The sequence below is a fragment of the Stomoxys calcitrans genome, chromosome 4 (genome assembly GCF_963082655.1).
Source record: "Stomoxys calcitrans chromosome 4, idStoCalc2.1, whole genome shotgun sequence".
Classification (NCBI taxonomy): domain Eukaryota; kingdom Metazoa; phylum Arthropoda; class Insecta; order Diptera; family Muscidae; genus Stomoxys; species Stomoxys calcitrans.
The window spans coordinates 28,678,446-28,706,430 of NC_081555.1; the positions used below are offsets into that span (position 1 = coordinate 28,678,446).

General features: G+C 39.3%; 1 protein-coding gene across 2 annotated transcripts; it reads left to right on the plus strand.

Moving 5' to 3' along the window:
- Positions 1–27,984, plus strand: LOC106087572 (probable cytochrome P450 311a1). 2 transcript variants are annotated; one of them, XM_013252662.2, is made up of 6 exons: positions 1–818; positions 22,110–22,304; positions 22,375–22,557; positions 24,055–24,124; positions 27,004–27,295; positions 27,362–27,984. In XM_013252662.2, the coding sequence occupies exons 1-6, from the start codon at positions 749–751 to the stop codon at positions 27,944–27,946; spliced, it is 1,395 nt and encodes a 464-aa protein (XP_013108116.2). In that variant the 5' UTR covers positions 1–748; the 3' UTR covers positions 27,947–27,984. The 2 variants fall into 2 exon arrangements, with proteins under 2 accessions (XP_013108116.2, XP_013108115.2); XM_013252661.2 differs by lacking the exon at positions 1–818 and adding an exon at positions 12,288–12,598.
- The last annotated feature ends 1 nt before the right edge of the window (position 27,985 follows it).

A 27,985-nucleotide genomic window follows, 5' to 3' on the forward strand; every position in this document is an offset into this window, starting at 1 on the left:
AAAAATAAAATATATATAGAAAAGTATGGAAAAAAATAATAAACAAAGTAAATATATTGAAATAAAGTTATTGCTTTAATTGTTATTCAAACAAAATGTATAGATATTTAACCATAGAAATTATACAAATAAAAACAAAAATATTTACAAAATAAAAAGGGAAAAGCTAACATTTGAAGACAACGCCAAAATGCCAGCACTGCATCGAATGCCAAAGGAAACAAAAGGGAAACCCTTACAACAAACTCTCCACATTCTTCACCTCTCCATACTTGGAGAACCATATTAAGCCAAATCCTTAAGAAAACCCCCACACAGATGCCAATGATCAACAATCAACAAAATGTGGTGTTTTATGTTAATTTTTATTTTATGTTTTAATTAAAAAAAAAAAAAAACATCAAATTGGAAATCAAAATTATGTTTATTTTTTTTTTAATTTTTTTTTTGTCAACAAAACTGAAGATTTGTGTAAAAATTTCAATAATTTTTGGAAAAAATATATATATTAAATATTGTATTGTAGTAAGTAACATGTTCGGAATTGGAACACCAAACAAAAAATCAACTTAAAAAAATCATTGCCAATGATTCAAAAACCGCAAAATTATTTTAAATCAGAATTTTAAATATTCGATTTGAATGTGAACAATAAATACATATTGGATGAGAGATAAGGGAATATATATATATATTTATGCAAATTGTTAAATAAAATGATATCAAGAGTTACATATGAACTGAAAACATGCATCTTAAAGGGTTTTCATTGACAGATGATAACTTGGAAAAAAAAGGAGTAAAAAAGTTTACAAATGGTAAGTTTGTCTGAAATGTTTACTTCAAAATTGTTTCTCTGTTCGCACCTATCAGCAGCCTAACATGCTTTCTTAACCCCCGAATGAAGCACTTGTCCCCGAAAGGCCTTGGCCAGCCTATAAACTTCTATGCACCAAACTTGCAACATCTAAGAGTGTTCAAATTATAAGGAGTATCAAGTTCTTAAATAAATATCTATAACAAAATATATATATATATATATATATATATATATATATATATATATATATATAGCTAAATTTCGGAATTCATTCTCTTTTACTCGACATGCCCCCCTTTTCCTTGACTATTACTCTGAGTGGAACAAAATACGAGTTGCAAGCTGCATAAACGTTGTGAATTTCCGAACATCGTTTGTAACCCATATTTTCGCACAAGAGATGCTTGACTAAATGCTCAGAAGTCCGTAGCTGCCTGCGTTCAGTGCGAAGTTATTGATGGCCCATCAATCAATATGGCCGGCCCTTGCATATGGGACTTCTGCCCGTATAGGGACTTCGACAGGCTTCAAAACCGACAAATGTCTACAATAACGAGAGTGTCCAATCTAGGAGAAGCCTCATGTCCCTAAAAGTGTATTATGTTAAAGCAAATTCTTGTTCCGTCGTTAGGTTTTGAATTTTGCCCATGAACATTCCACTAAGGAACAGGGGCAAACTTCTCACATATCAATGAGTGCAGTCCGATTCAAGTTTAAGCTCAAATGATAACGGCCCTCCTTTTTATAGCCGAGTCCGAACGGTGTGCCGCAGTGCGACACCTCTATGAAGAGAAGTTTTTACATGGCATAGTATCTCACAAATGTTGCCAGCATTAGGAGGGGAAAACCACCGCTGAAAATTTTTTCTGGTGGTCTCGATAGGATTCGAACCCAAGCGTTCAGTGTCATAGGCGGACATGCTAACCTCTGCGCTACGATGGCCTCCCGTCGTTAGGTTAGGTAAGGTTTAAGTGGCGGTCTGCCATCAGATTCACATAGACGTTTTCGTCCATTGTAATACTACAGGAACAGATGAAGGAAGATGCCTTCTAGTTCCTACCGTTGAACCATCCAGATCGCTTTAAAAAGCCCCATAAGTTGCGAATATTCACATGCGCTAAATCAGACAGGTTCTCAACGAAATGAGAACCTTAAGTGGAACTCCTTCTGACTGCTAGTGCGAGACACACACACAGAAGGTGTTCTGCAGTCTCTTCTTCTTCGATGTCCTCACAGCTTCTGCAAAAGTCGTTGCTGGCAACCTTCAGCCCGTCAGCATGTTTTCCGATTAGACAGTGACCTGTCATGAGGAACACAATGACTGAGACTTCCTTTCTAGTTCTAGCCAATGACAGCAAAGCAGTAAACCTCTTCAAGCCTAGATGAGGCCACATAGTTTTGGAATGCTCACAGCCCCCTCTTTGTGACCATCTATCATTCGCTGTCCTTGGGGCCTGGTCCTAAAAACTTAGCTTATATGTCGCTAGAGGCATACCCACAGATTCCAGTAACCCTGGAATGTGTAGGGCAGTTCCTAGTCTCGCAAGTTCGCCGCTTTACAATTCCCTGGGATATCTCTGTGGACCGTCACTCAGAACAGATGAATTTTGAACTGTTCAGCCATATCGTTGAGAGATCTGCGACAGGTGAGGGCGGTTTTTGTGTACAGAAATACGTTCTTCAAAGATTTAATAGCTGTCTGGCTGCCTGAGAAAATATTTAAGACATTATATCTTAGCCATTCCACCACTTCCTGAATTGCAAGAATCTCCGTTTGATACACACTGCGTTGGTCGGGTAACTTTTTCGATATGACCAGTTCTAGATCTTTAGAGTACACGCCAAAGCCTACCAGAAATACGTTCTTCAAAGATTTAATAGCTGTCTGGCTGCCTGAGAAAATATTTAAGACATTATATCTTAGCCATTCCACCACTTCCTGAATTGCAAGAATCTCCGTTTGATACACACTGCGTTGGTCGGGTAACTTTTTCGATATGACCAGTTCTAGATCTTTAGAGTACACGCCAAAGCCTACCTGGTCGTTTAGTTTGGAACCATCCGTATAAAAGTTTATGTAACTTCTGTTACCAGGGATATCGTATTAGTTCCTATCGGTTCTATCAGGAATAGTGGTACAGTACTTTTTTTTAAAAGGCGGCTCAGGTAGGGTGTAATCCACCCTGCCTTAAACATCGCATATTGTATCAAGGATAACACAGTGTCCGTAGCCGCCACATGACCAATGAAAAAGCTCCATTAGCCTTACGGCAGTGGTCGCAGCAATTTGGGTAGCCACAATGTACAGAGGCATAAGATGTATCATTAAATTCAGTGCATCAGATAGTGTCGTCCTCAGTGCGGCTGTGATGCACAAACAAGCCATCCTTTGGATCCGGTGAAGTATTGAGCAGTAGGTGGACTTTTGAAGCGTCGTCCACCAGACAACAACACCATATAGCATTATAGGTCTGACAACTGCCGTGTATACCCAATGCATGACGTGTGGTCTAACCCTCAATTTTTGCCAATGGCTCTCTTGCAGGTGTATAGGGCAAAAGTTGCCTTTCTTGCCCTTTCCAAAATGTTGGATGTGAAGTTTAATTTCCTGTCCAGCAAAACACCCAGGTATTTTGAGCTTTAGGCAACTTGTATCTCCTTAGGCAACTTGTTTCTCCTGCTGAAAAGAACTACTTCTGGATAAGCTGACATCCAAGTGTGGGAACAATTATTTGAGGCACCGCCCCACCCCACCCCCCTCAAAACACCCCCACATCGGACATACATATATACCGACTATTACAATGTGGGGTTCAAATAAACGGTATTTGGAAGTAAAGTACGTGCTCCCTATTATTGTCGTTGGGAGTATATTTAATTTAGGCTCCATTTACACCCACTATGTGATGTCTTCATACTCATCATCATCCTCCTCCTCTTCATCTTTAAGGGGTCCAAAATCTTCGAAATCCCGTAGGTACTTTACTGGTCCAATTTTTATTTTTTGTTTTTACATATTCATAATCTACTCGCCAAATACCTTTCATTTGATACCTATATTGTCTTGGTTGGAGCACCTCACCCGAATTTTCGATACCCACCACCTCGGGTATATATATAAACCACCTTTCATCAAAATCCGGTGAAAATTGCATACCTTATATCCCACAGCAGTTATAACGAAATATGTTCCGATTTGGACCAAATACTAATAAGTAGAAGTCATTGTTCAATTGTGTATAACAAAATATTGGTCTTTTTAGTAGCTATATCTAAAAATAAACTTATCTGAACCATATACAACATGGATTTCGAAAAGCCAACATAAGTCACTGTGTCAAATTTCAATGAAATCGGATTATAAATGCGCCTTTTATGGGTCGAAGACTTTAAGTCGAGATATCGGTCTATATGGCAGCTATATGCAAATCTTGATCGATCTAGACCATATTGCAGAAATATGTGGAGGGCTTAACTTAACTCTTTGTCCCAAATTTCAGCAACATCGGACAATAAATGCGCCTTTTACGGGCCCAAAATATTAAATCGGTCTATATCGGTCTATATGTCAGTTATATCCAAATCTGGACGAATCTGCGCCATATTGCAGAAGTATGTCAAGGGGCTTAACTTAACTCACCGTCCCAAATTTCGGCGACATCGGACAATAAATGCGCCTTCTATGGGCCCAAAACCTTAAATCGAGAGATCGGTCTATATGGCAGCTATATCAAAACCTGATCCGTTCAGGGCCAAATTAACGAAGGATGTCGAAGGGCCCAACACAACTCACCGTCCCAAATTTCAGCAAAATCGGATAATAAATGTGGCTTTTATGGGCCTAAGACCCAAAATCGGAGGATCAGTCTATATGGCAGCTATATCCAAATATGGACGGATCTGAGCCAAATGGACGAAAGATATTGAAGGGCCCAACACAACTCACCGTCCCAAATTTCAGCAAAATCGGATAATAAATGTGGCTTTTATGGGCCTAAGACCCAAAATCGGAGGATCAGTCTATATGGCAGCTATATCCAAATATGGACGGATCTGAGCTAAATGGACGAAGGATATTGAAGGGCCTAACACAACTCACTGTCCCAAATTTCAGCAAAATCGGATAATAAATGTGGATTTTATTGGCCTAAGACCCTAAATCGGCGGATCGGTCTTTATGGGGGCTATATCAAGATATAGTCCGATGTAGCCCATCTTCGTACTTAACCTGCTTATGGGCAAAAAAAAGAATCTGTGCAAAGTTTCAGCTCAATATCTCTATTTTTTAAGGCTGTAGCGTGATTTCAACAGACTGACGGACGGACATGGCTAGATCGTCTTAGATTTTTATGCTGATCAAGAATATAGGGTTGGAAATGGATATTTCGATGTGATGCAAACGGAATGACAAAATGAATATACCCCCATCCTTCGGTGGTAGATACAAAAAGCAGTCAGTAATATTAGTAAACTCTGCCCGCTGTTTCGTAATGATATGCTCTAGGGCATATTTGCAGTTCCCCTAAAAGATTCTTTTAAGTTCAATAGCTTCTACACAACTGAAGGCCATCGTGGCGCAGAAATTAGCGTGTCCGCCTATAAAGCCGAATGCCTGAGTTTAAATCTCGGCGTGAACATCAGAAAAAATGTTCAGAGGCTGTTATTCCCTTACTTATGCTGGCTATATTTATAGGGTATCCTATCATACTAAATCTTCTCTATCAAGTCGTGCCGCTATGCCAATCAGCACTCCTATCAGTAGCCTTTTATACTTCCTTGACCCCATAATAAAGGACTAATATCCGAAAGTATATGCCACAGGGCTTTGGCCAGTCTACAAACTGGTATCCAGGAAAACACCGTCCATAACATCAATACGCCATACTAGCAACATATAATAATGTCCAAATTATAAGGAGTGTCATGTTCCTAAATAAATACAGTATAGCTGATACAAAGTGTTACCAATTCAAACGGCCACTTTGAATTTTGTATGAAAATATTTTTTATTGAATAAAATGACAAAAATGTGTGGAAGTAATCTAAATTTTGGAATCCATTCTTTTTTATTGGACATGACCACTTTTTTCTTTGACTATTGCTCTGAATCAGACAAAACACAAGTTGCAAGCCGCATGAAAGTTGTGAATTTCAGAACATCATGTCTACGCCAGAATGGGATTTTCGCAAAAGATACGCTTGACTGGTGGCTACCGTAGCGCAGAAGTTAACTTGACCGCCTATGGCACTGCTCGCCTAAGTTCGAATACTAGCGACAACATCAGAAAAAAAACCTTTTTCATCGGTGGTTATTCCCTCCTAATGCTGGCGACAAACTCAGAGAAATTTGTTAGTAAAAACAGCAGAAGGTTTGCAGAAAAAACAAAAAGTTTGCTAAAACAGCAAATATTTTCTGCTGTTTTCAGAAAGTAAACTGTACATTTTATCGTTCAGTGCCAAAAATGTGCACCTCTAGGAAATTCCTAAACGATCGTTTAAATGTTCGACCATTTGAAAGTTTTTCCTTCAATTGTAAAAAATAGTTTATATACAATCAGCAGACAATGTTTGCTGATATCCGCAGACTTATTTTTTCGGGTGTAGCTAGACAATGAATTTTTGGTTAGTATTTTATATTAAATTATACAAAGATTTATATCTCCTTTTCTGCTTCCGTTCTAATTTGGATATATGTTTTTATATAAATCAAAACTATCTCAATTGAAATAGCTCATATATGTATGTAGCGGCTCAACTAAAATCCAATGTCAATACAATTTGAATGTTATAAATTGGCAATAAACAACATGAGCACAATTGGGTCAATTGAAAAAAAAGATAGACACTTGTAGGTTTTCATTCTACCTTACAATAGTATGTATGTATGTACGTAAGGGTGTCCCAAAAAACACTCTTTGAAACACATGCCCTCCATTTTTTTAATTTTCATCTCGATAATCAAAACACAAAATATTAGGAAGATCGGTAAGCAGTAACCCGTGCCGACACGTCGTTCGAAGTTGGATGTAGTACTTTCTAGGGAAACCGGCTGAGGATCTTAGGCCTTAGCATGATAAAGGTAAGTCAAGTACATATTTATATGGAATTTATGGTTGAAACATCAACTGTACCTTGTGTCACTACTATGGCTGTGATAAAATGTACTAGAACTTCTTCTTGACTCATTTTAGCCATGTCTGTCTGTCCGCATATCCTTTCTGTACCATTTCTCCATCTATCGCTCTTTTGTAATCAAAGTGGAGATCCCATTTGTTACCCAATCATCACGTAATGAAGGATATGTATTTTCCTATTTGCAAAAAACAATCTCCTTTTTTAGTGTGGGACGGTCTAATGTTCGTACATAACATACGTGTATCATCTTAGTACTTAAAATCGATTTATAGTAATACTAGACTAACGATACAGAGTTCGTTCAAACTCAAAGCAATTGGCTTTCAACTTGGAGTGAGACAGTAAGAAAGTATTTGAGGTAAATGTTGTCATTCAATATGCATGGCATGAGAATTGTAATCCAATTAAGGGGTATGAAGTACAGAAGTTTGTTGGCAGGTGTCCAAGGTGCTTCCTGTTAATAAAGAAATGTATAACACATAGATGTAGTCAATGACCACAAGTTAGGCTAAACAAAATCCGTCCGCTTACAGAGGACACAAGTTTAGTCCTATTGACATTTTTTATACCCACCACCGACGGATGGGGGTATATTCATTTTGTCATTCCGTTTGCAACACATCGAAATATCCATTTCCGATCCTATAAAGTATATATATTCTTGATCAGCGTAAAAATCTAAGACGATCTAGACATGTCCGTCCGTCTGTCTGTTGAAATCACGCTACAGTCTTCAAAAATAGAGATATTGAGCTGAAACTTTGCACAGATTCTTTTTTTGTCCATAAGCAGGTTAAGTTCGAAGATGGGCTATATCGGACTATATCTTGATATAGCCCCCATATAGACCGATCCGCCGATTTAGGGTCTTAGGCCAATAAAAGCCACATTTATTGTCCGATTTTGCTGAAATTTAAAACAGTGAGTTGTCTTAGACCCTTCGACATCTTCCGTCAATATGGCTCAGATCGGTTCAAATTTGGATATAGCTGCCATATAGACCGATCCTCCAATATAGGGTCTTAGGCCCATAAAAGCCACATTTATTATCCGATTTTGCTGAAATTTGGGATAGTGAGTTGTCTTAGACCCTTCGACATCTTCCTTCAATAGGGCTCAGATCGGTCCAAATTTGGATATAGCTGCCAAATATACCGATCCTCCAATTTAGCGTCTTAGGCCCATAAAAGCCACTTTTATTATCCGATTTTGCTGAAATTTGGGACAGTGAGTTATGTAAGGCCCTTGAACATCCTTCGTCAATTTGGCCCGCCTATAGACCGATCCTCCAATATAGGGTCTTAGGCCCATAAAAGCCACATTTATTATCCGATTTTGCTGAAATTTGGGACAGTGAGTTGTCGTAGACCCTTCGACATCTTCCGTCAATATGGCTCAGATCGGTTCAGATTTGGATATAGGTTCCATATAGACCTATTCTCCGATTTAGGGTCTTAGGCCCATAAAAGCCACATTTATTAACCGATTTTGCTGAAATTTAAGACAGTGAGTTGTCTTAGACCGTTCGACATTCTCCGTCAATTTGGCTTAGATCGGTCCAGATTTGGATATAGCTGCCATATAGACCGATCTTTCGGTTTTAGGTTTTGGAGCCATAAAAAAACGCATTTATTGTCCGGTGTTGCCGAAATTTGGAACAAAGAGTTATGTTAAGCCCCTCCACATATTTCTGAAATTTGGTTTAGATCGATCAAGATTTGCATATAGCTGCCATATAGACCGATCTCTCTATTTAAAGTCTTGGCCCCATAAAAGGCACATTTTTACTCCGATTGCACTGAAATTTGACACACTGATTTATATTATGCTTTTCGACATCCGTGTCGTATATAGTTCAGATCAGTTTATTTTTAGATATAACTTCTAAAAAGACCAATATTTTGTTATATACAATTGAACAATAACTTTTACTTATTAGTAGTTGGTCTAAATCGGAACATATATTGATATAGATGCTATGGGACATAAGGTATGCAATTTTCACCGAATTTTGATGAAAGGTGGTTTACATATATACCCGAGGTGGTGGGTATCCAAAGTTCGGCCCGGCCGAACTTAACGCCTTTTTACTTGTTCCCATTGAAAATGTATCTTAAGAAAAAATGATGAAACATTTTGTCAAACTTTTCTTGGAATTTTGTACTCTACTTTTAGACACAACATTCTAACACATGGGAGTGAATTTAGTAGATTTGTGCGTGCATCCGAAGATTTACAACACAGATGGTATTCCTGTTGATAACTCATTATGTTTTAGCAGCTAGTAAATCTAAGGATAATGAGTTATCCATTATTTTACATGCCAAAAATAATGGCATGTACTTACCAAGTTTTTGCTGGGTGAGTACACAATTCAAGGCTTAAAATATCTCAAAAATCTAAAAATTTGATAAGTTTTGCTTTCTTTTTTGGTTTTAAATCTTATTGCGATTCCATTGCAGGATATTGACCGGCTTTTTTGTTTTTAGAAAAAATTTCATCAAAATTTTGTCTGTAGGAAAAAAGGGAATTTTATTAAAATTTTTTCTTTTAAAAAAACAAACAACACATTTTTTGCTGACTTTTAAATGTTTTTTGATATACTATTCTTTGAATAGAAAGCATTAAACAAACTTTGAATACCCACCACCTTGGATATATATGTTAACCGCGTTACATCATAATACGGTGAAAATGCATCATTTATGAATCCATTTTCCGATCTCCACCATATCCGGGAAGGCTAACACAACACATTGTACCAAATTTATCGATTAAAAAATTCACCTTTAATGGGAGATCGGTATATACATATGACAGCTATATCCATATATAGATTGATCTCAACTATAAGGCCATGGATGTCGAAGAGCTTAACCGGGCTGACTGTGCCAAATTTCAGTGAAATTGAAAAATAATTGCGCATTTTATAGTTTCATGGCCTTAAATCAGGAGATTGGTCTATATGGCATATATATCCAAATATATACCGATCGGGGCCATATTGAACACGAATGTCGAAGAGCTTAACAAAACCCACTGTGCTATATCCAAATATAGACTGAACTCAATTATATAGGACACGAATGTCGAAGAGCTTAACAGGGCTCACTGTATTAAATTTCATTTTATAGTTTCAAGACCAAACCTTACCAAACCTAAACAAATCCCACTGTGTCAAATTTCAGCGAAATTCAAATAAGAAACTTGTTTTTATGGTACCAGGAATTTAAATCGAGAGATCGATATATATGGCAGCTATATCCAAATATAGCCCGATATTGACGATCTTGATAAACTCGCATTTATATGGCAGCTACATCCAACAATGGAGGCCACCGTAGCGCAGAGGTAAGCATGTCCGCCTATGACGCTGAACGCCTGGGTTCGAATTCTGGCGAGACCATCGGAATAAATTTTCAGCGGTGGTTTTCCCCTCCTAATGCTGGCAACATTTGTGAGGTACTAAGCCATGTAAAACTTCTCTCCAAAGAGGTGTCGCACTGCGGCACGCCGTTCCGACTCGGTTATACAAAAGGAGGCCCCTTATCATTGATCTTAAACTTGAATCGGACTGCTCTCATTGATATATGAGAAGTTTGCCCCCTGTTCTAGTTCGCTATAACAAATTTCTGTGAAATCTGACAATAAAGCGCTTATTATGGGGCCAAAGCCTTAAATCGAGAGATCGGTCTATGCCAATCTGGATAAACTTTAACAAAGATGTCGAGGGGCCTAACGTAACTTACTATCCCGAATTTCAGCGATGCAGCTTAAAATGGCCCAAGACCTTAAATTGAGAGATCGCTCTATATGGTAGCTATATCCAAATCTGGACCGATCTAGGCCAAGTTTAACAAGGATGTCGAGGAGCCTAATATAACTTGTTTTTCCAAATTTCAGCCAAATAGGACAATAAATGAATAGACGCAAAACCTTAAATGGGCCACAAAACCTTAAATCGAGAGATCGGTGTATATGGTAGCTATATCCAAATCTAGACCGATCTGAGCCTAATTGAGGAAGGATGTCGAGGAGCCTTACCCAACTCTCTTTACCAAATTTCAGCCAAATAAGACAATCAATGCGCTTATTACGGGCCCAAGACCCTAAATCGAGAGATCGGTCTATATTGCAGCTATATGTAAATCTAGACCGATCTGAGCCTAATTGAGGAAGGATGTCGAGGAGCCTTACCCAACTCTCTTTACAAAATTTCAGCCAAAAAGGACTAGGTATGCGCTTATTACGGGCCCAAGACCCTAAATCGAGAGATCGGTCTATATTGCAGCTATATGTAAATCTGGACCGACCTGCGCCAAATTGAACAAGGATGTCGAGGAGCCTTACACGACTCTCTTTACAAAATTTCAGCCAAAAAGGACAAGATATGCGCTTATTGCGGGCCCAAGACCTTAAATCGAGAGATCCGTCTATATAGCAGCTATATGTAAATCTGGACCGATCTGGGCCAATTTGAACAAGGATGTTGAGGAGCCTTACACAACTCTCTTTACAAAATTTCAGCCAAAAGGACAAGAAATGCGCCTATTACGGGCTCAAGACCCTTAATCGAGAGATCGGTCTATATGACAGCTATATCAAAATATGAACTGCTCTGGGCCAAATTGCAGAAAAAATCGAAGAGCCTAACACATGGCAGCTATATCCAAATCTGGACCGATCTAGGTCAAATTGAAGGAGGCCTAACACAACTCACTGTTCCAAATTTCAGCAAAATCGGTTAATAAATGTAGCTTAAATGGGCCTAAGACCCTGAGTTGTGCAGGTCGGTCTATATGGAGGCTATATCAAGATATAGTCCGGTGTAGCCCATCTTCGTACTTAAACTGCTTATAGACAAAAAAAGAATCTGTGCAAAGTTTCGGCTCAATATCTACACTTTTAAGGACTATAGCTTGATTTCAACAGACAGACACACGGGCATGGCTAGATCGTCTAAGATTTTTTAGACGATCAAGAATATATATACTTTATAGGGTCGGAAATTGATATTTCGATGTGTTGCAAACGGAATGACAAAATGAATATACCCCCATCCTTCGGTGGTGGTTATAAAACACAGCAAGAACTTCTTAGAAGAAAGAATGCATTACCAACCATTATCGGTTTAAAATGGCATTCTATCTTATAAATACCCTGACATTGAGTATTAATATGGAGTGTTATCTCTCATTACCGACCATTCAAATTTTGTTTGTTTTTTTACAATAAAGTCCCACTGTGCTTTTATAGTTAGCGCATGAATGACTCCCACGTGGTAAATATTTTCAAATGACCATTGCATCTTCAGTTCCATTCCAACGCGGCAACGAAACGGACATGTTTTCGCCGTATGTGATAAACAATTCAAATTCTCAAACAGTAAACAATCAATGGGTATTGAACTCAAACATTGCTAGTGAATTAAAATAAAATAACTTTAAACAAACTTCAGCGGTTCTGAAGCATTGAATTTGCCTTAAAAAATGTCCGTGGTTTTAGTATTTTGCTTAGCTTTTGCCTTGGTATATTTTCTTGTACGTTGGTATCGGATTTTTTTATGCGGCTTACGCCTGCCGGGTCCATGGGCATTGCCGCCCTTTGGAAATGTGCAATTTATTGCAACGTTAAAGCCGGAAAGTGAGTGAAAGTGTTGGAATTGTTATAAAAGACAAACAAATGTTCTCCTGTGTGTATAGACTAGACTAATCTTTTTTATGACTGTGTGGATGTTATGCAAGTATTCAAAAATTCACATTTAGCTAATTTTTGAACACAAAATACTTGAACCAGTTTGACAATAGATAAAAATGTAAAGCCTTTGGAAGAGATATATTTTTAAATTATTAAGAAAAAAAGAAAAACGCATTAAGTTCTGGCGGGCCGAACATTGGCTACCCACTACAAAGTTATACTTCTTTACAATTATTAGATTTTATCTTTAAAAACATTGGATGGGGGTATACTAACTTCGCCATGGTGGAGGGTATATAAGTTTCGGCCCGATCGAACTTAGCATGCTTTTATTTGTTTTTAACTGTGTGGCAGTTATGCAAGTATTCAAATATTCACATTTAGCTAATTTTTAAATAAGTTGAAGACAAACCAGTTTGACAATAGATAAAACTGTAAAACCTTTCGAAGAGTTCTATTTTTAAATCTATTGTATAACAAGTAAAAGCGTGATAAGTTCGGCCGTACCGAATCTTGGGAACCCACCACCATGGATTCTGCTAAAATATGGGAGCTATACCTAGTTATAGACTGAATCGGACCGTGCCTGTCGCAGTTGTTGGGAGTCATAACAGAACACTATATGCAAAATTTCAGCCAAATCCAATAAAAATTGCGGCTTCCAGGGCTCAAGAAGTCAAATCGGGAGATCAGTTTATGTGGGAGCTATATCAGGTTCTTGACCGATTTGAAACGTACTTGGCACAGTTGTTGGAAGTCATAACAGAACACAACATGTAAAATTTCAGCCAAAGCGGACGAAATTTGTGGCTTCCAGGGGCTCAAGAAGTCAAATCGGGAGTTCGGTTTATATGGGAGCTATATCAGGTTATACACAGATTTAAGTCGTACTTGGCACAGTTGTTGAAAGTCAAAATAAAACACTTTGTTTAAAATTTTAGGCAAATCGGATAAAAATTGCGGCTTTCAGGTGCTCAGGAAGTCAAATCGGAATATGGGTTTATATGGGAGCTATAACATATTCTTGACCGATTTAGACGATATTTAGCACAGTTGTTGAGAGTCATAACAGAACACAGCATGTCAAATTTCACCCAAACCGGACGAAATTCCTGGCTTCCCGAGGCTCAAGAAGTCAAATCGGTAGATCGATTTATATGGGAGCTATATCAGGTTATAGACCGATTTGGACCGTACTTGATACAGTTGTTAAAAATCAAAATAAAACACTAAGTGCAAAATTTCAGGCAAATCGAACAAAAATTACGGCTTTTAGGGGCTCAGGAAGTCAAATCGGAAGATGGGTTCATATGGGAGCTATAACAGATTCTTGACCGATTTAGACGATATTTAGCACAGTTGTTGAGAGTCATAACAGAACACAACATGTACAATTTCAGCCAAATCGGACGAAATTTCTGGCTTCCCGAGGCTTAAGAAGTCAAATCGGTAGATCGATTTATATGGGAGCTATATCAGGTTCTTGACCGATTTGAACCGTACTTGGCTCCATTATTGGGAGTCATAACAGAACACTTTGTGCAAAATATCAGCCAAATCGGAAACAAATTGCGGCTTCCAGAGGCTCAAGAAGTCAAATCGGGAGATCGGTTTATATGGGAGCTATATCAGGTTCTTGACCGATTTGTACCGTACTTAGCACAGTTGTTGGAAGTTATAACAGAACACTATGTGCAAAATTTCAGCCAAATCGGACAAAAACTGTGGATACCAGGGGCTCAAGAAGTCAAATCGGGAGATCGGTTTATATGGGAGCTATATCCAAATCTGAACCGATATGGCCCATTTGAAATCCTCAACGACCTACATCAACATAAGGTATCTGTGCAAAATTTCAAGCGGCTAGACGGGCGGATGGACGGGCGAGCATGGCTAGTTTGAATCAGAATTTCGAGACGATCAAGAATATTTATATAATTTATGGGGTCCTAGATCAATATTTCAAGGTGTTACAAACGGAATGATTAGATTAGTATGCCCCCATCCTAAGGTGGTGGTTATAAAAATGAAATTGTTGCGCTTTGTTTGTTTGTTAGTATCATTGTCTGTTCCGTATAGACTCAAAACCAACTGAACCGATTTTCATGAAATTTTCTCGGAAGGTAGAGTTTCAGCCCCCCCGTGAAAATAGGGAATTATATTTTGTAGTATCCGAAGTGAGGGTGGACCCCCCTTACCCCAATTTTCAAAAACGCCAGATATGGGAGATCGGTGCACCGATTTAAGCGAAATTGTGTATGCCACCTTATGGTTATCCAAAAAGACGAAATTGGTATAAATTTTGGGATCAAAAAAATGGGGGACGCCCCATCTCAAAACCTACCCGAACGGACATGTTTACCGACTGGGACAATATGGATATCAAATGAAAGGTATTTGAAAGTGGAGTATAAATCTGACATACAAATGTATTCCTTTGATGTCTGAGTGGCCTTCCACCCCCAAAACACCCCGCACGGACATGTTTACCGATTGGGAGAATATGGGTATCAAACGAAAGGTATATAAGTGTTGAGTACGAACTTGGTGTACAAATTTCGCCCAAAGTGTTCGGGGGAGTCCCCCACCCCCCAAAAAAACCCTCCAACAGGAATTTTTCACCGCTTTGGGCAATATGGGTATCAAATGAAAGGTATTTGAAAATAGAGTAAGAATCTGATATAAAAATGTATTCCTTGGTATCTAAAGCGCCTCCCCAAACCCCCCAGCATGGCTTATTTTCCAATTGGGACAGTATGGATAACAAACGAAAGGTGTTTGGAAGTTGAGTACTCATCTGTTATATGAATTTGGGGAAAAGGGGGTTTACGGGGCCTCCTCAACCCTAATAACCCCTTAATTGGGCATTAATGTCCAACGTCATAAAATGAGTATCAAATGATAGGTCTTTGGGAGTTGACTACGAATCTTGTATACATATTTGGGAAAGAGTCTGGGACCGGCCCACTCGCTAAATAAAGATGGGTCTATACCAGTAGAGTTCGAATCTAATCTTGATATAAGGATTCAAGAATCTGCGTCACGCCCAGCCATCCTGCTGTCCTGCCGGACATGTAGGTCTCGACATTAGAGAGCACAAATAAATTGTCCTTTGGGTCTTAGAGTCGGGGCGACCGATCCTCTCCATCCAATAAAAACAACACCAAACTGTCATGTAGGACGACCAAGAATATATTGTACTCAAATCAAAAGATGTATCAGAGTGCAATCCCCCTACCCCTATCCTACCCAAAAAAAGGAATAAAAAATAATATATGAAGACCGATCAGTATAGAATAGGACAGCAATTAAAGTAAAGTCTTTGGTAGGAGAATACACTTTTTGTCCTCAAATTGGTATAGACACAGAAGGACCTTCGGATCATTTGAAATGTGGTATCCCAAGTGGTAGCTTTGAAATATGATTTTTAATGTAGATAACCAATACAAAAAAAAAATAATCAGTGTGGATCTGAACGAGACCCGTTACCCTGAATATCTCGAAAACCACCTTCAAAATGCTTGACTTTATGGGGCTCAAACAAAATCGTGCTCTATCACGATGCTGATATTATTTCATTATTTCAGCGTCCGCCCCCTTAACTTCCTCCAAACCGGCCATGTTTGCCTTCTATTGCAATAAGGGGCTCAAATAATAAGTATTTGATAGTTGAAAACGAATTTCATATCCAATTTTGAGGCCAAGTGTTTGGGGGTAGTCTCACCCCATAAACTCCTCCCAAACCAATTGCTATTGCGGCCAAAATGAAAGGAATTTAACAGTGGAGCACGATGCCGATATTATTTTAGGGATAAGTGCGTGGGTGGCCGCGCCACCCTACATATCCCTCAAACTGGCCATATTTGTGAATAATGGCAAAATGGGGTTCAAATCTGATATCTGTTTATCCAGAGACGACTAATCTCATAAACTGCTCCTGAACCAGACATATATACCGACTATAGCAATATGTAGATCAAATTTGATTTTTGAGAGAAGGGTATGAATCTGATATCCACTTTTGGGGCAAAGGGTTGGGCTTCTTCAATCCACCACCAAAACCAAAAGCATGAAGAAAAACTTACATCCAACCTTTAATGGGCGGACCCTCCCCTTGCCCTTTTTTCAAAAAAACGCGAGATCTCGGAGATATCGCCCCCATCTTAGGCGAAATTTAGTTTGTTTATAATAACTCAACAGAAATTTGGTATACTCCTTTTAAGGTGGGATGTCTAGGGCGGCCGCTCCACCTCAAAGCCATGCAAATGGAAATTTAAACCAATAATGACAATATTAGGTTCAAATGATAGGTATTTGAGACTAGAGCACGAATCTTAAACAAAGGGGCCGCCTTACTCCCAAAAACATCTCCATACAGGACATATTTACCGACCATAGCAATATAAGGATCAAATGAAAGAAATTTGGGAGTAGAGCACCAATACGATATCCATATTGGGGCGAAATATCTGAAAGGCCGTACCAGCATCCTCAAACAGGACTTTTTTGCTGATCGTGTCAGTATAGGGCTCAGGTAAAATAAGAGAGTGAATGAAGGCGCAGCGGAGCAGAAAGAAAAATCTGCTATTAGAGCGATATCAAGATATGATCCAGTTTAGACCATAGTTAAATTATATGTTGGAGACCTGTGTAAAATGTCAGCCAATTCAAATAAGAATTGCGCCCTTTGGGGGCTCAAAAAGTAAAATGGAGAGATCGATTTATATGGGAGCTGTATCGGGCTATAGACCGATTCAGACCATAATAAACACGGTGATGGTCATGAGAGGATCCGTCGTACAAAATTTCAGGCAAATCGGATAAGAATTGCGCTCTCTAGAGGCCCAAGAAGTCAAGACCCAAGATCGGTTTATATGGCAGCTACATCAGGTTACGGACCGATTTGACCCATACTTGGGACAGTTGTTGGATATCATAACAAAACACGTGGTGCAAAATTTCATTCTAATCGGATAAGAATTGCGCACTCTAGAGCCTCAAGAAGTCAAGATCCAAGATCGGTTTGTATGACAGCTATACCAGGTAATGGCCCGAATTGAACCATACTTAGCACAGTTGTTAGAAGTGATACTAAAACACTATGTGCAAAATTTCAGTCTAGTCGGATGAGAATTGCGCCCTCTAGAGGCTCAAGAAGTCAAGACCCAATATCGGTTTATATGGCAGCTATATCAGGTTATAGACCGATTTGAACCAAACTTGGCACAGTTATTGGATATCATAACAAAACGCGTCGTGCAAAATTTCATTCAAATCGGATAAGAATTGCGCACTCTAGAGGCTCAAGAAGTCAAGACCCAAGATCGGGTTATAAGGCAGGTATATCAGGTTATGGACCGATGTGAACCATACTTGGCACAGTTGTTGGATATCATAACAAAACACATCGTGCAAAATTTCATTCCAATCGGATAAGAATTGCGCACTCTAGAGGCTCAGGAAGTCAAGACCCAAGATCGGTTTATATGGCAGCTATATCAGGTTATAAACCGATTTGAACCGTACTTAGCACAGTTGTTGGATGTCCTAACAAAACGCGTCGTGCAAAATTTCAGTCCAATCGGATAAGAATAGCGCACTCTAGAGGCTCAAGAAGTCAAGACCCAAGATCCGTTTATATGGCAGCTATATCAAAACATGGACCGATATGGCCCATTTACAATACCAACCGACCTACACTAATAAGAAGTATTTGTGCAAAATTTCAAGCGGCTAGCTTTACTCCTTCGAAAGTTAGCGTGCTTTCGACAGACAGACGGAGGGACGGACGGGCGGACAGACGGACGGACATGGCTAGATCGACATAAAATTTCACGACGATCAAGAATATATATACTTTATAGGGTCTCAGACGAATTTTTCGAGTAGTTACAATCAGAATGACGAAATTAGTATACCCCCCATCTTATGGTGGAGGGTATAATAAAAACGCATTAAGTACTGGCGGACTGAACATTGGCTATCCACTACAAATAAATATTTATTACAATTGTTATTTATTATCTTAAAAAACAACCTCTCTGAGGATGCCTTTTAAAGTAAAAGTTCAAAGGGGAGACCAGCCAATATCCGATTAAGCAATCCGTCGTTCTCAAAGGGATAGGTTACGTTAGCTAAGAGTGGCAGTCATTTACAGACTCTCTTAGACAATTTTAGGTCAATTGTGATACCACAGCAGCGACAGACCAAGGCTTCTGACGGGACTCGAACCCACGACCCCCCCACTGGTAATCCAAGCACAGTACCAACTCGGCTACAGGGGCGCCCATAGGGATACAATTTTAAAATTCATCAATGTGTAGCCCCTAATCTCCGCGGAAATGGTAGTAACATGTATACAAACATGGTGACCATGATGCTTTTTGCATTATTGGGCAAACCAATTCTAACTCCTAGAAGTTTGTGGAAAAATTATTCGATTGTTGGTGTTGAATATTCTTCAATTTCTATTTGAAGATTCAAAGTGGCCTTGAAATAGTTGCATATTCAATGGGGTTTGAAACCACCGCAATTGATGAGGACCACTCAATTAAATTAATTAGCTCTATGAAGTCTTTGTAGACCAGACAATTTACTGCATTTCGGACATTGTCGTATAACACCAATGGTTTCATACATTTTAGAACGGAATATGATTCAACAATAAGAGCTGCATTAGAAGTTGGGCAATGTACAAGTCCTTCAGAAAAACGTGTAATCAATATATTTTATAACATTCTTTAATCTACGTCTGCAATTTTTAAGGGGCTCATTTAAAACGTGCAAGATTTCGTTGCCTAGATTAATGTATGGACATTTAATCTCCAAAATCAATTTTTTTCAAACCAATCGTATCGTTATAGGTTGATAATGATTTCAAGTTAAAGCACTAGATGCCGGGTTTGATAGCCAAACTTAACACCGACGTAATCATTCCCTTAATAGATAATATAAAAGTGGTTGCGTATGCTGATTACGTTGAAAAGTTTTCCGACACTCTGTTATAAACCAATATTTCAGGAAGCTCAATGTACGACAAGTGAAAGTGGTCTAAGTGATAATCCATCTAAGACGGAAGTTGCCCAGCGGGAGACACAAGACACAAGAATTTTCCATTTACTGAAAGCCTGGTTATTTTACTTGACACAAATTATACTTCAAATCCAACATCATGGAGAGGGCGAAAAGGACAACTCTTGTTGTTATCGCAGTGTTTTGGGTTTAACCTGTCGTCTGCTTGATTTGGTTGAATAACCAGATCTAGGAACTCTGCGACTAAGGTGGGGTGCGTCCAGAGGGATCTAAGTTTGAGCCAAGTAGGTCTGACCGACAGTTAAACAGATGATGTATGTCGCGCGGTTATGGTCACAATCGGGCACACATTTCGCACGTTGGCATCAATTCTAGCTCTGTAGAAGTTGAAGCAGCCACATCTGCCGGAACGCAATTGAGACGGTTTGCCAAGCAGGTCAATTACTTTCGGTATAATGGGTGGTGGTTGTTATCCAAGAACCACATTCACCTGGTAACTGTTCGCCTCGTCAGCTATCGTGTCTGCATGAAGATTGTCTAGAGAGATGGCTTACGCGAGAACTGAGGATACAGCCCCTCCCAGTTCGAAAAGCCGCATTCTGACAGATCAGAATATTATTCCACGGAGTATCACATAAAGGGTGATTTTTTTGAGGTTAGGATTTTCATGCATTAGTATTTCACAGATCACGTGGGATTTCAGACATGGTGTCAAAGAGAAAGATGCTCAGTATGCTTTGACATTTCATCATGAATAGACTTACTAACGAGTAACGCTTGCAAATCATTGAATTTTATTACCAAAATCAGTGTTCGGTTCGAAATGTGTTCATTCACCGTAACGTTGCGTCCAACAGCATCTTTGAAAAAATACGGTCCAATGATTCCACCAGCGTACAAACCACACCAAACAGTGCATTTTTCGGGATGCATGGGCAGTTCTTGAACGGCTTCTGGTTGCTCTTCACTCCAAATGCGGCAATTTTGCTTATTTACGTAGCCATTCAACCAGAAATGAGCCTCATCGCTGAACAAAATTTGTCGATAAAAAAGCGGATTTTCTGCCAACTTTTCTAGGGCCCATTCACTGAAAATGATTTGCAAGCGTTGCTCGTTAGTAAGTCTATTCATGATGAAATGTCAAAGCATACTGAGCATCTTTCTCTTTGACACCATGTCTGAAATCCCACGTGATCTGTCAAATACTAATGCATGAAAATCCTAACCTCAAAAAAATCACCCTTTAGTTGACGAGACCACACTGGAGCGGTATAGCTTACCACAGACCGGTCATTTTTATACTCTCCACCATAGGATGGGGTATACTTATTTCGTCATTCCGTTTGTAACACCTTGAAATATGTCTGCCCGTCCGTCTGTCGAAAGAAAGCTATCTTTCGAAGGAGTAAAGCTAGGCGCTTGAAAATTTGCACAAATACTTCTTATTAGTGTAGGTTAGTTGGGATTGTAAATGGGCCAAATCGGTCCATGTTTTGATATAGCTGTCATATAAACCGATCATGGGTCTTGATTTCTTGAGCTTCTAGAGGACGCAATTCTCGTCTGATTTGGCTGAAGTTTTGTACGATGTGTTTTGGTATCACTTCCGACAACTGTGCCAGGTATGGTCTAAATCGGTTGATAATCTAATATAGCTGCCATATAAACTGACCTTGGGTCTTGATTTCTAGAGCTTCTAGAGGGCGCAATTCTTATCCGATTTGGCTGAAATTTTGCATGAAGTGTTCTGGTATGCCTTCCAATAACTGTGCCAAGTATAGTCTAAATCAGTTCATAACCTAATATAGCTGCCATATAAACCGATCTCCCGATTAGACTTCTTGAGCCTCTAGAGGGCGCAATTCCTATCCGATATGACTGAAATTCTGCATGACGTTTTTCGTTATGACTTTTAATAACTGTGCTAAGTATGGTTTTAATCGGTTCATAACCTGATATAGCTGCCATATAAACCGATCTTGGGTCTTGACTTCTCGAGCCTCTTGAGAGCGAATTTCTTATCTGATTTAGCCGCAATTTTGTGAAGTGAAGTGTTATGTTTTGATTTCCAACCATTGTGTCAAGTATGGTCTAAATCAGTCCATATCCTGATATAGCCGCCATATAAACCGATCTCCCGATTAGACTTCTTGGGCTTCTAGAGGGCGCAACTCTTATCCAATATGGTTGAAATTTTGCATATGACGTTTTGGTATGACTTCCAACAACGGTTCCAAGTATGGTCTAAATCGGCGTATAACCTGATATAGCTGCCATATAAACTGATCTCGCAGTTTGACTTTTTGAGCCTCTGGAGGGCGCAATTATTACTTTATTTGGTGGTGTTTTTCTATGACTGATGTTTTCTATTTGAAAATGTTATTTAAAGAACTTGTTTTTACTTTTTGCAATATTCATATTTAAGAACTATTTCGCACTGTCCATCAATATCGTGAAAGATTTGGAGCTTCTTTTCGTTTGTGGTTGGGTCCACAACTTTGGGTATTTCTGCATACACCACAAGAAACACGAGACGCATTAAACGATGCCACTCTGGAGAGAGCTGATACTTTTAGGTTATTGAATGTCTTTATAGGCAATGGATTGCTTATAAGTGAAGGTAGGTTGGCAATTTAAGCAAATTTGAGAAAAAAAATCTGACTCTAATTCTATTTTTCTTTTAAATTCAGGAAAACACTGGGAACTTCATAGGAAAGCTCTGGGACCGGCTTTCCATCCAAATATTTTAAATGGCTTCACCAAAACCATCATTCAGCATGTGGACATTCTTTTGGGAAGATTTGAGAAACTGAATGAAAAACCTGTAGAAGTTACCGATTACTTGTTTTCATGCCTTTTTGATACCATTATAGGTGAGTTTATTTAAAATTTAGTAAATATTGACAGAAAACTTTAAGTTTTCTGAATAATGGCTGTACTATGTTCGTTTTTCACCGATGAAAACCCATGTTTTCCCCGATTAGTTTTTTGGAACACTACACAAGTAACAATGTAATCTAAAGTAATGAGGGGATGTCCTACTGAATGAAATCAGCAATTTTTTAAACCCTCCACCATAGGATGGGGGTATACTAATTTCGTCATTCTGTTTGTAACACCTCGAAATATTCGTCTAAGACCCCATAAAGTATATATATTCTTGATCGTCATGACATTTTAAGTCGAACTAGCCAAGTCCGTCTGTCTGTCCGTCCGTTCGTCCGTCTGTCTATCGAAAGCACGCTAACTTTCTAAGGAGTAAAGCTAGCCGCTTGAAATTTTGCTTAAATAGTTCTTATTAGTGTAGGTCGGTTGGGATTATCAATGGGCTACATCGGTCCACGTTTTGATATAGCTGCCATATAAACCGATCTGGGATCTTGATTTCTTGAGCCGATTTGACTGAAATTTTGCATAAGGTGTTTTATTATGACTTCCAACAACTGTGCTGAGTATGGTTCAAATCGGTGCATAACCTGATAAAACTGCCATATAAATCGATCTGGGGTCTTGACTTCTTGAGCCACTAGAGGACGCAATTATTATCTGATTTGGCTGAATTTTTGCATGAGGTGTTTTGTTATGACTTTCAACAACTGTGCTAAGAATAGTCCAAATCGGTCCATAACCTGATGTAGCTGCCATAACCTGATGGTCTTGACTTCTTGAACCTCTACAGGGAGCAATTCCGATCCGATTTGGCTGAAATATTGCATAACGTGTTTTGTTATGACTTTTAACAATTGTATTAAGAATGGTTCAAATCGGTCCATAACCCGATAAAGCTGCCATATAAACCGGTCTGGAGTCTTAACTTCTTGAGCCACTAGAGGACGCAATTATTTTCCGATTTGGCTGAAATTTTGCATGAGGTGTTTTGTTATGACTTTCAACAACTGAGCTAAGAATAGTTCAAATCGGACCATAACCAAATATAGCTATCATAAAAACCGATCTGGGGTCTTGACTTCTTGAGCCACTAGAGGGCGTTATTATTATCCGATTTAGCTGAAATTTTGTACAACGGCTTCTCTCATTACCTTTAAAATACGTGTCAAAAATGGCATGGAATCGGTTTATAGCCTAGTGCAGCTCACCTATAAACCGGTCTCCCTATTTTACTTCTTCAGCCCCAAAAGTGCCCAATTATTACTAGATTTGGTTGAAATTTTACACAATGACTTCTTCTATGGTCTCCAATATTCAGTTCAATTATGGTTCGAAATGAACCATAACTTGTTTGCTTTAAAATCGACTATGTAAAAAATATTCGGAATAGTTTTCGCCGATTATTTTTTTACATAAAGCGAATATAGTACCAGCTGTAAAGCCCTAATAGTATTTTGACACCCTTAAACTTTTTTTTTCAGATACATCGATGGGCAAAAATTTACAAACCCAAGAGGATTCAAATTCAAATTATAGCCATGCATTTCATAGGTAACTAAAATTGGAATAAAATAAGTTTAACTCGGACGGGCAAAGCTTTGTAAACCCAACAACACTGATCCTATTGCTTTTAACCTTCTTCAATGTAGTTCGGTTCATATAAATACGGCTACACAGAAAGAAAATTGATTTTGTCATAACATTTATGAAAAAAAAAAACTTTTCATAACATTTATGAAACTCGTTTCATAAATCTCAATTCAATGAAACATGTCATAGTATTTATGAAAATCACACATAAAGTTTATGAAAAATTGTCATAACATTTATGAAAAACTTTCATAGCATTTAAGAAAAAATTTCATAAAATTAATAATAATATTTATTATATTCATCCTTGAGGAGCCTAAAACCATTTAAGTCACCCAGACCTGATGAAATATTTCCGGCATTACTACAGAAAGAGGCAGACTATCTGGCGCCTCATCTGGCCAATATTTTCACAGAGTGCCTAGTACCTGCATATACCCCGAAAGCATGGCAGGAGGCAAGAGTAGTTTTTATAACCAAGCCCGGCAAGGCAAGTTATGCGACACCAAAGGCCTACAGACCAATAAGCCTCATCCCCTTTCTACTTAAAACCATGGAACGTATTGTGGACACCATGATAAAGAGTATGACATACAGCGAACTGTTCAAATACAAACAGCATGCCTATGTCAAGGAAAGGTCGGTGGAGACTACCCTGCACAAGTTTGCTCATAAAATAGATGAATCCTTCGATGCCAAAACGTACACCCTGGCGGTATGCATTGACATCGAGGGGCCTTTTAACAATGTGCGGACCGACACACTGATTCAATCCATAGACCAGTACCGGGTGGACCCGATCCTTAGAGACTGGATAACCCATATGCTAAGGAATAGGTGGATAAATTGTGTGTCCCGTGGCATAAATATAAAGGAGAAAGTGGCACAAGGCATGAAACAGTGGGCATTTTATCGTCACTCCTATGGGAGAACACCATAAATGACCTATTATGGATGCTGACTGAGGAGGGATATGAAACCATCTACTACGCAGACGATGTTATAATACTTCTAACGGGTAAGGATCCGAACGAGCTATGCAGAAGGGCCGAAAGGTCTTGCATATGGCATATGACTGGGCTAGACCCAGAGGTCTCAATGTTAACCCAGAGTAGACTGAAATATGCCTCTTCACGAGCACGACGAAGGTGGGCCAATTAACGCACCACATTTCCTCAATAGGACGATTTCGATATCTGACAAGGTCAGATACTTAAGTGTGATCTTGGTGTCACATTCAGGGGCGTACTGAGAAGGCTCACAGATGTTGGGCACTATGTAGACGGGCCGTAGGCTCGAAATGAGGCCTGAATCCGTGGATAGTCTACTGGCTCTACAGGAGCGCGATTATACCAATACTTACTTTCGCCTCAGTAGTTTGGTGGACTGCTATGGAGAAAAAGTGCAACATAAGGACCATACAACAGGTTCGGAGAGCATGTTGTCTTGGCATAGGGGGGAGCGATGAGGACCACGCCCACCAGCGCACTGGAGACTAATCGAGATATCCGACCTATTGACATACAGATTAAGTGTGAGGCAGCCACTGCGGCTATGAGACATAAGGCGATGGGAGAATGGATTGAGGATGGGAGCAGGTCATACCATAGCGGTATAATCGAAGCGACGATAGGAAACCTGGAAGGAACGAAGAGGTTTCCGATAGGAAACCTGAGATGAACCTTGAAGTCGAGTGCGAGGCACTGCTGTCATCGGCACAGTCTTGGATTGACGAAGCCCTAATATTGCCATCTGGAAGATCATGTTACACAGATGGATCAAAGCTTATAGACAGAGTGGGCCTGGGGGTCTACATTGAGAACCCAGAAACTGAGACCTGTTTTAGACTGCTGACCATAATACGGTCCTGCATGCAGAGATTCGGGTGATCACGAAATGCGTGAGGTGGTATGGTGCTACGCGAGGACTTCGAGTGTGACACTTTACCGAGAGTAAAATTGGCATAAGGGCAATAACAACCCGGACGGTAAGGTCTGTTTTAGACTGCTGACCATAATACGGTCCTGCATGCAGAGATTCGGGTGATCACGAAATGCGTGAGGTGGTATGGTGCTACGCAAGGACTTCGAGTGTGACACTTTACCGAGAGTAAAATTGCCATAAGGGCAACAACAACCCGGACGGTAAGGTCACGAACAGTCTTGCAGTGTAAGAAGGAGATTAACGCCTTGTCTGAGGATAGCAAAATCCGCTTCGTTTGGGTGCCGGGCCATAACGGAGTAATGGGGAATGAAAGGGCAGACGATTTGGCGGTGAAGGCTGTCGTCAATAAACTTGATTTACCCTTAGCCTTTCGGGTCGACGCAGTCCGAGTTAAGGGAGTGGGCGACGAATGCACACGCAACATTGTGGAACAGCGAAATGGTCGGTATGACGTTGAGAATCCTATTCCAGATAGTGAAAAGACGAGGCTATTACTGAAAGGAAGGAGGTCAGTATAGCCATTGGTATCATAAAGGGACACAGGACTACGAGCTAGCATGAGGGAAATATGATGAGACGTTGGAACATTTCCTTTGTCATTGCCCAGCATTCGCGTCTAACAGATACCAGCACTTAGGTGGGGACACAATACCCGACATGATCCAACTTAGGGGCGTAGCATGGGAAACAATTAAGAATTTTGTAGGTAGCACGGAATTTCTAACATAGATTTTCTTATTCGAGGTTGCTTTTGGGTTTTTAGAGCGTGCAACAAGCAGATTACTGGCTTAGGTATATGTCTATAGTAGCATGGGGCAGATTAATATCTGCACCCCCTTTTCAACCTAACCTAACCCATTATTAATAGAGTTTTTACTTTTGATTTTTTTTTTCAGAATAGGTGAATTGCTTTACGAACGCATGGTCAACCCATTGCTAGCTCCCGATTTTATTTATAATAAAACCAAAAGATCCAAAGACTTATACAACTATGTAGCAATCGTTCACAATCTCATGGATACCGTTATCAAAGAACGTCAGGAATATTTGCAACAGGAGGATAATCTCAACGAATTAAGCATCAAGAAACCAAGATGCCTTTTGGATACACTTCTAACGGCAACCATAGAGGGGAAACCATTAAGCCTAAAAGAAATCCGAGATGAGGTCAATACATTTATCTTGGCAGTAAGTAAAGAAAAGAAACATACAAATTGAAATTTCCACCATAATGTTCATATAATGTCATTTCAGGGAGTGGATACTACCATGGCAGCCATGTCCTTTATTCTCTATAGCCTCGGTAAATATCCACAAGAGCAGCAGAAACTTTTCGAAGAAATTCAAATCGCTCGAGAAGAGTCACAGGATTTATTTCCCAATTCATCTGATCTCAATAAGCTGGAATATTTGGATATGTTTATTAAGGAATGTTTGCGTTTCTATACCATAGTACCCATGACGGGACGTCAAACCACTAAGCCTACCAAAATAGGTGGCAGATCCTATCCAAAAGGAGTTTCATTGTGGATTAATATGTATGGATTATCGCACGATAGCCGCCTCTTTGAAAAACCTTTTCATTTTCGACCTTTGCGATTTGTCAGAAGCGAATACCAGCGTTTGGAAAAATTCTCTTATATTCCATTTTCGGGAGGTTCACATGTATGCATTGGTCGAAAATATTCTTTGCAAATTATGAAAATCATGTGTGTACGACTACTGCAGCAATACGAAGTGGTGTTGAGAGATCCAGAAGAGGAGTTAATATTGATGTCACAAATGACTTTAAAATCAAAAAATGGTATCAATCTTAAATTTATAAAGAGAATAAGATAATGAAATGCTATCTCGCAAATTATTGTACTTAATTTAGAT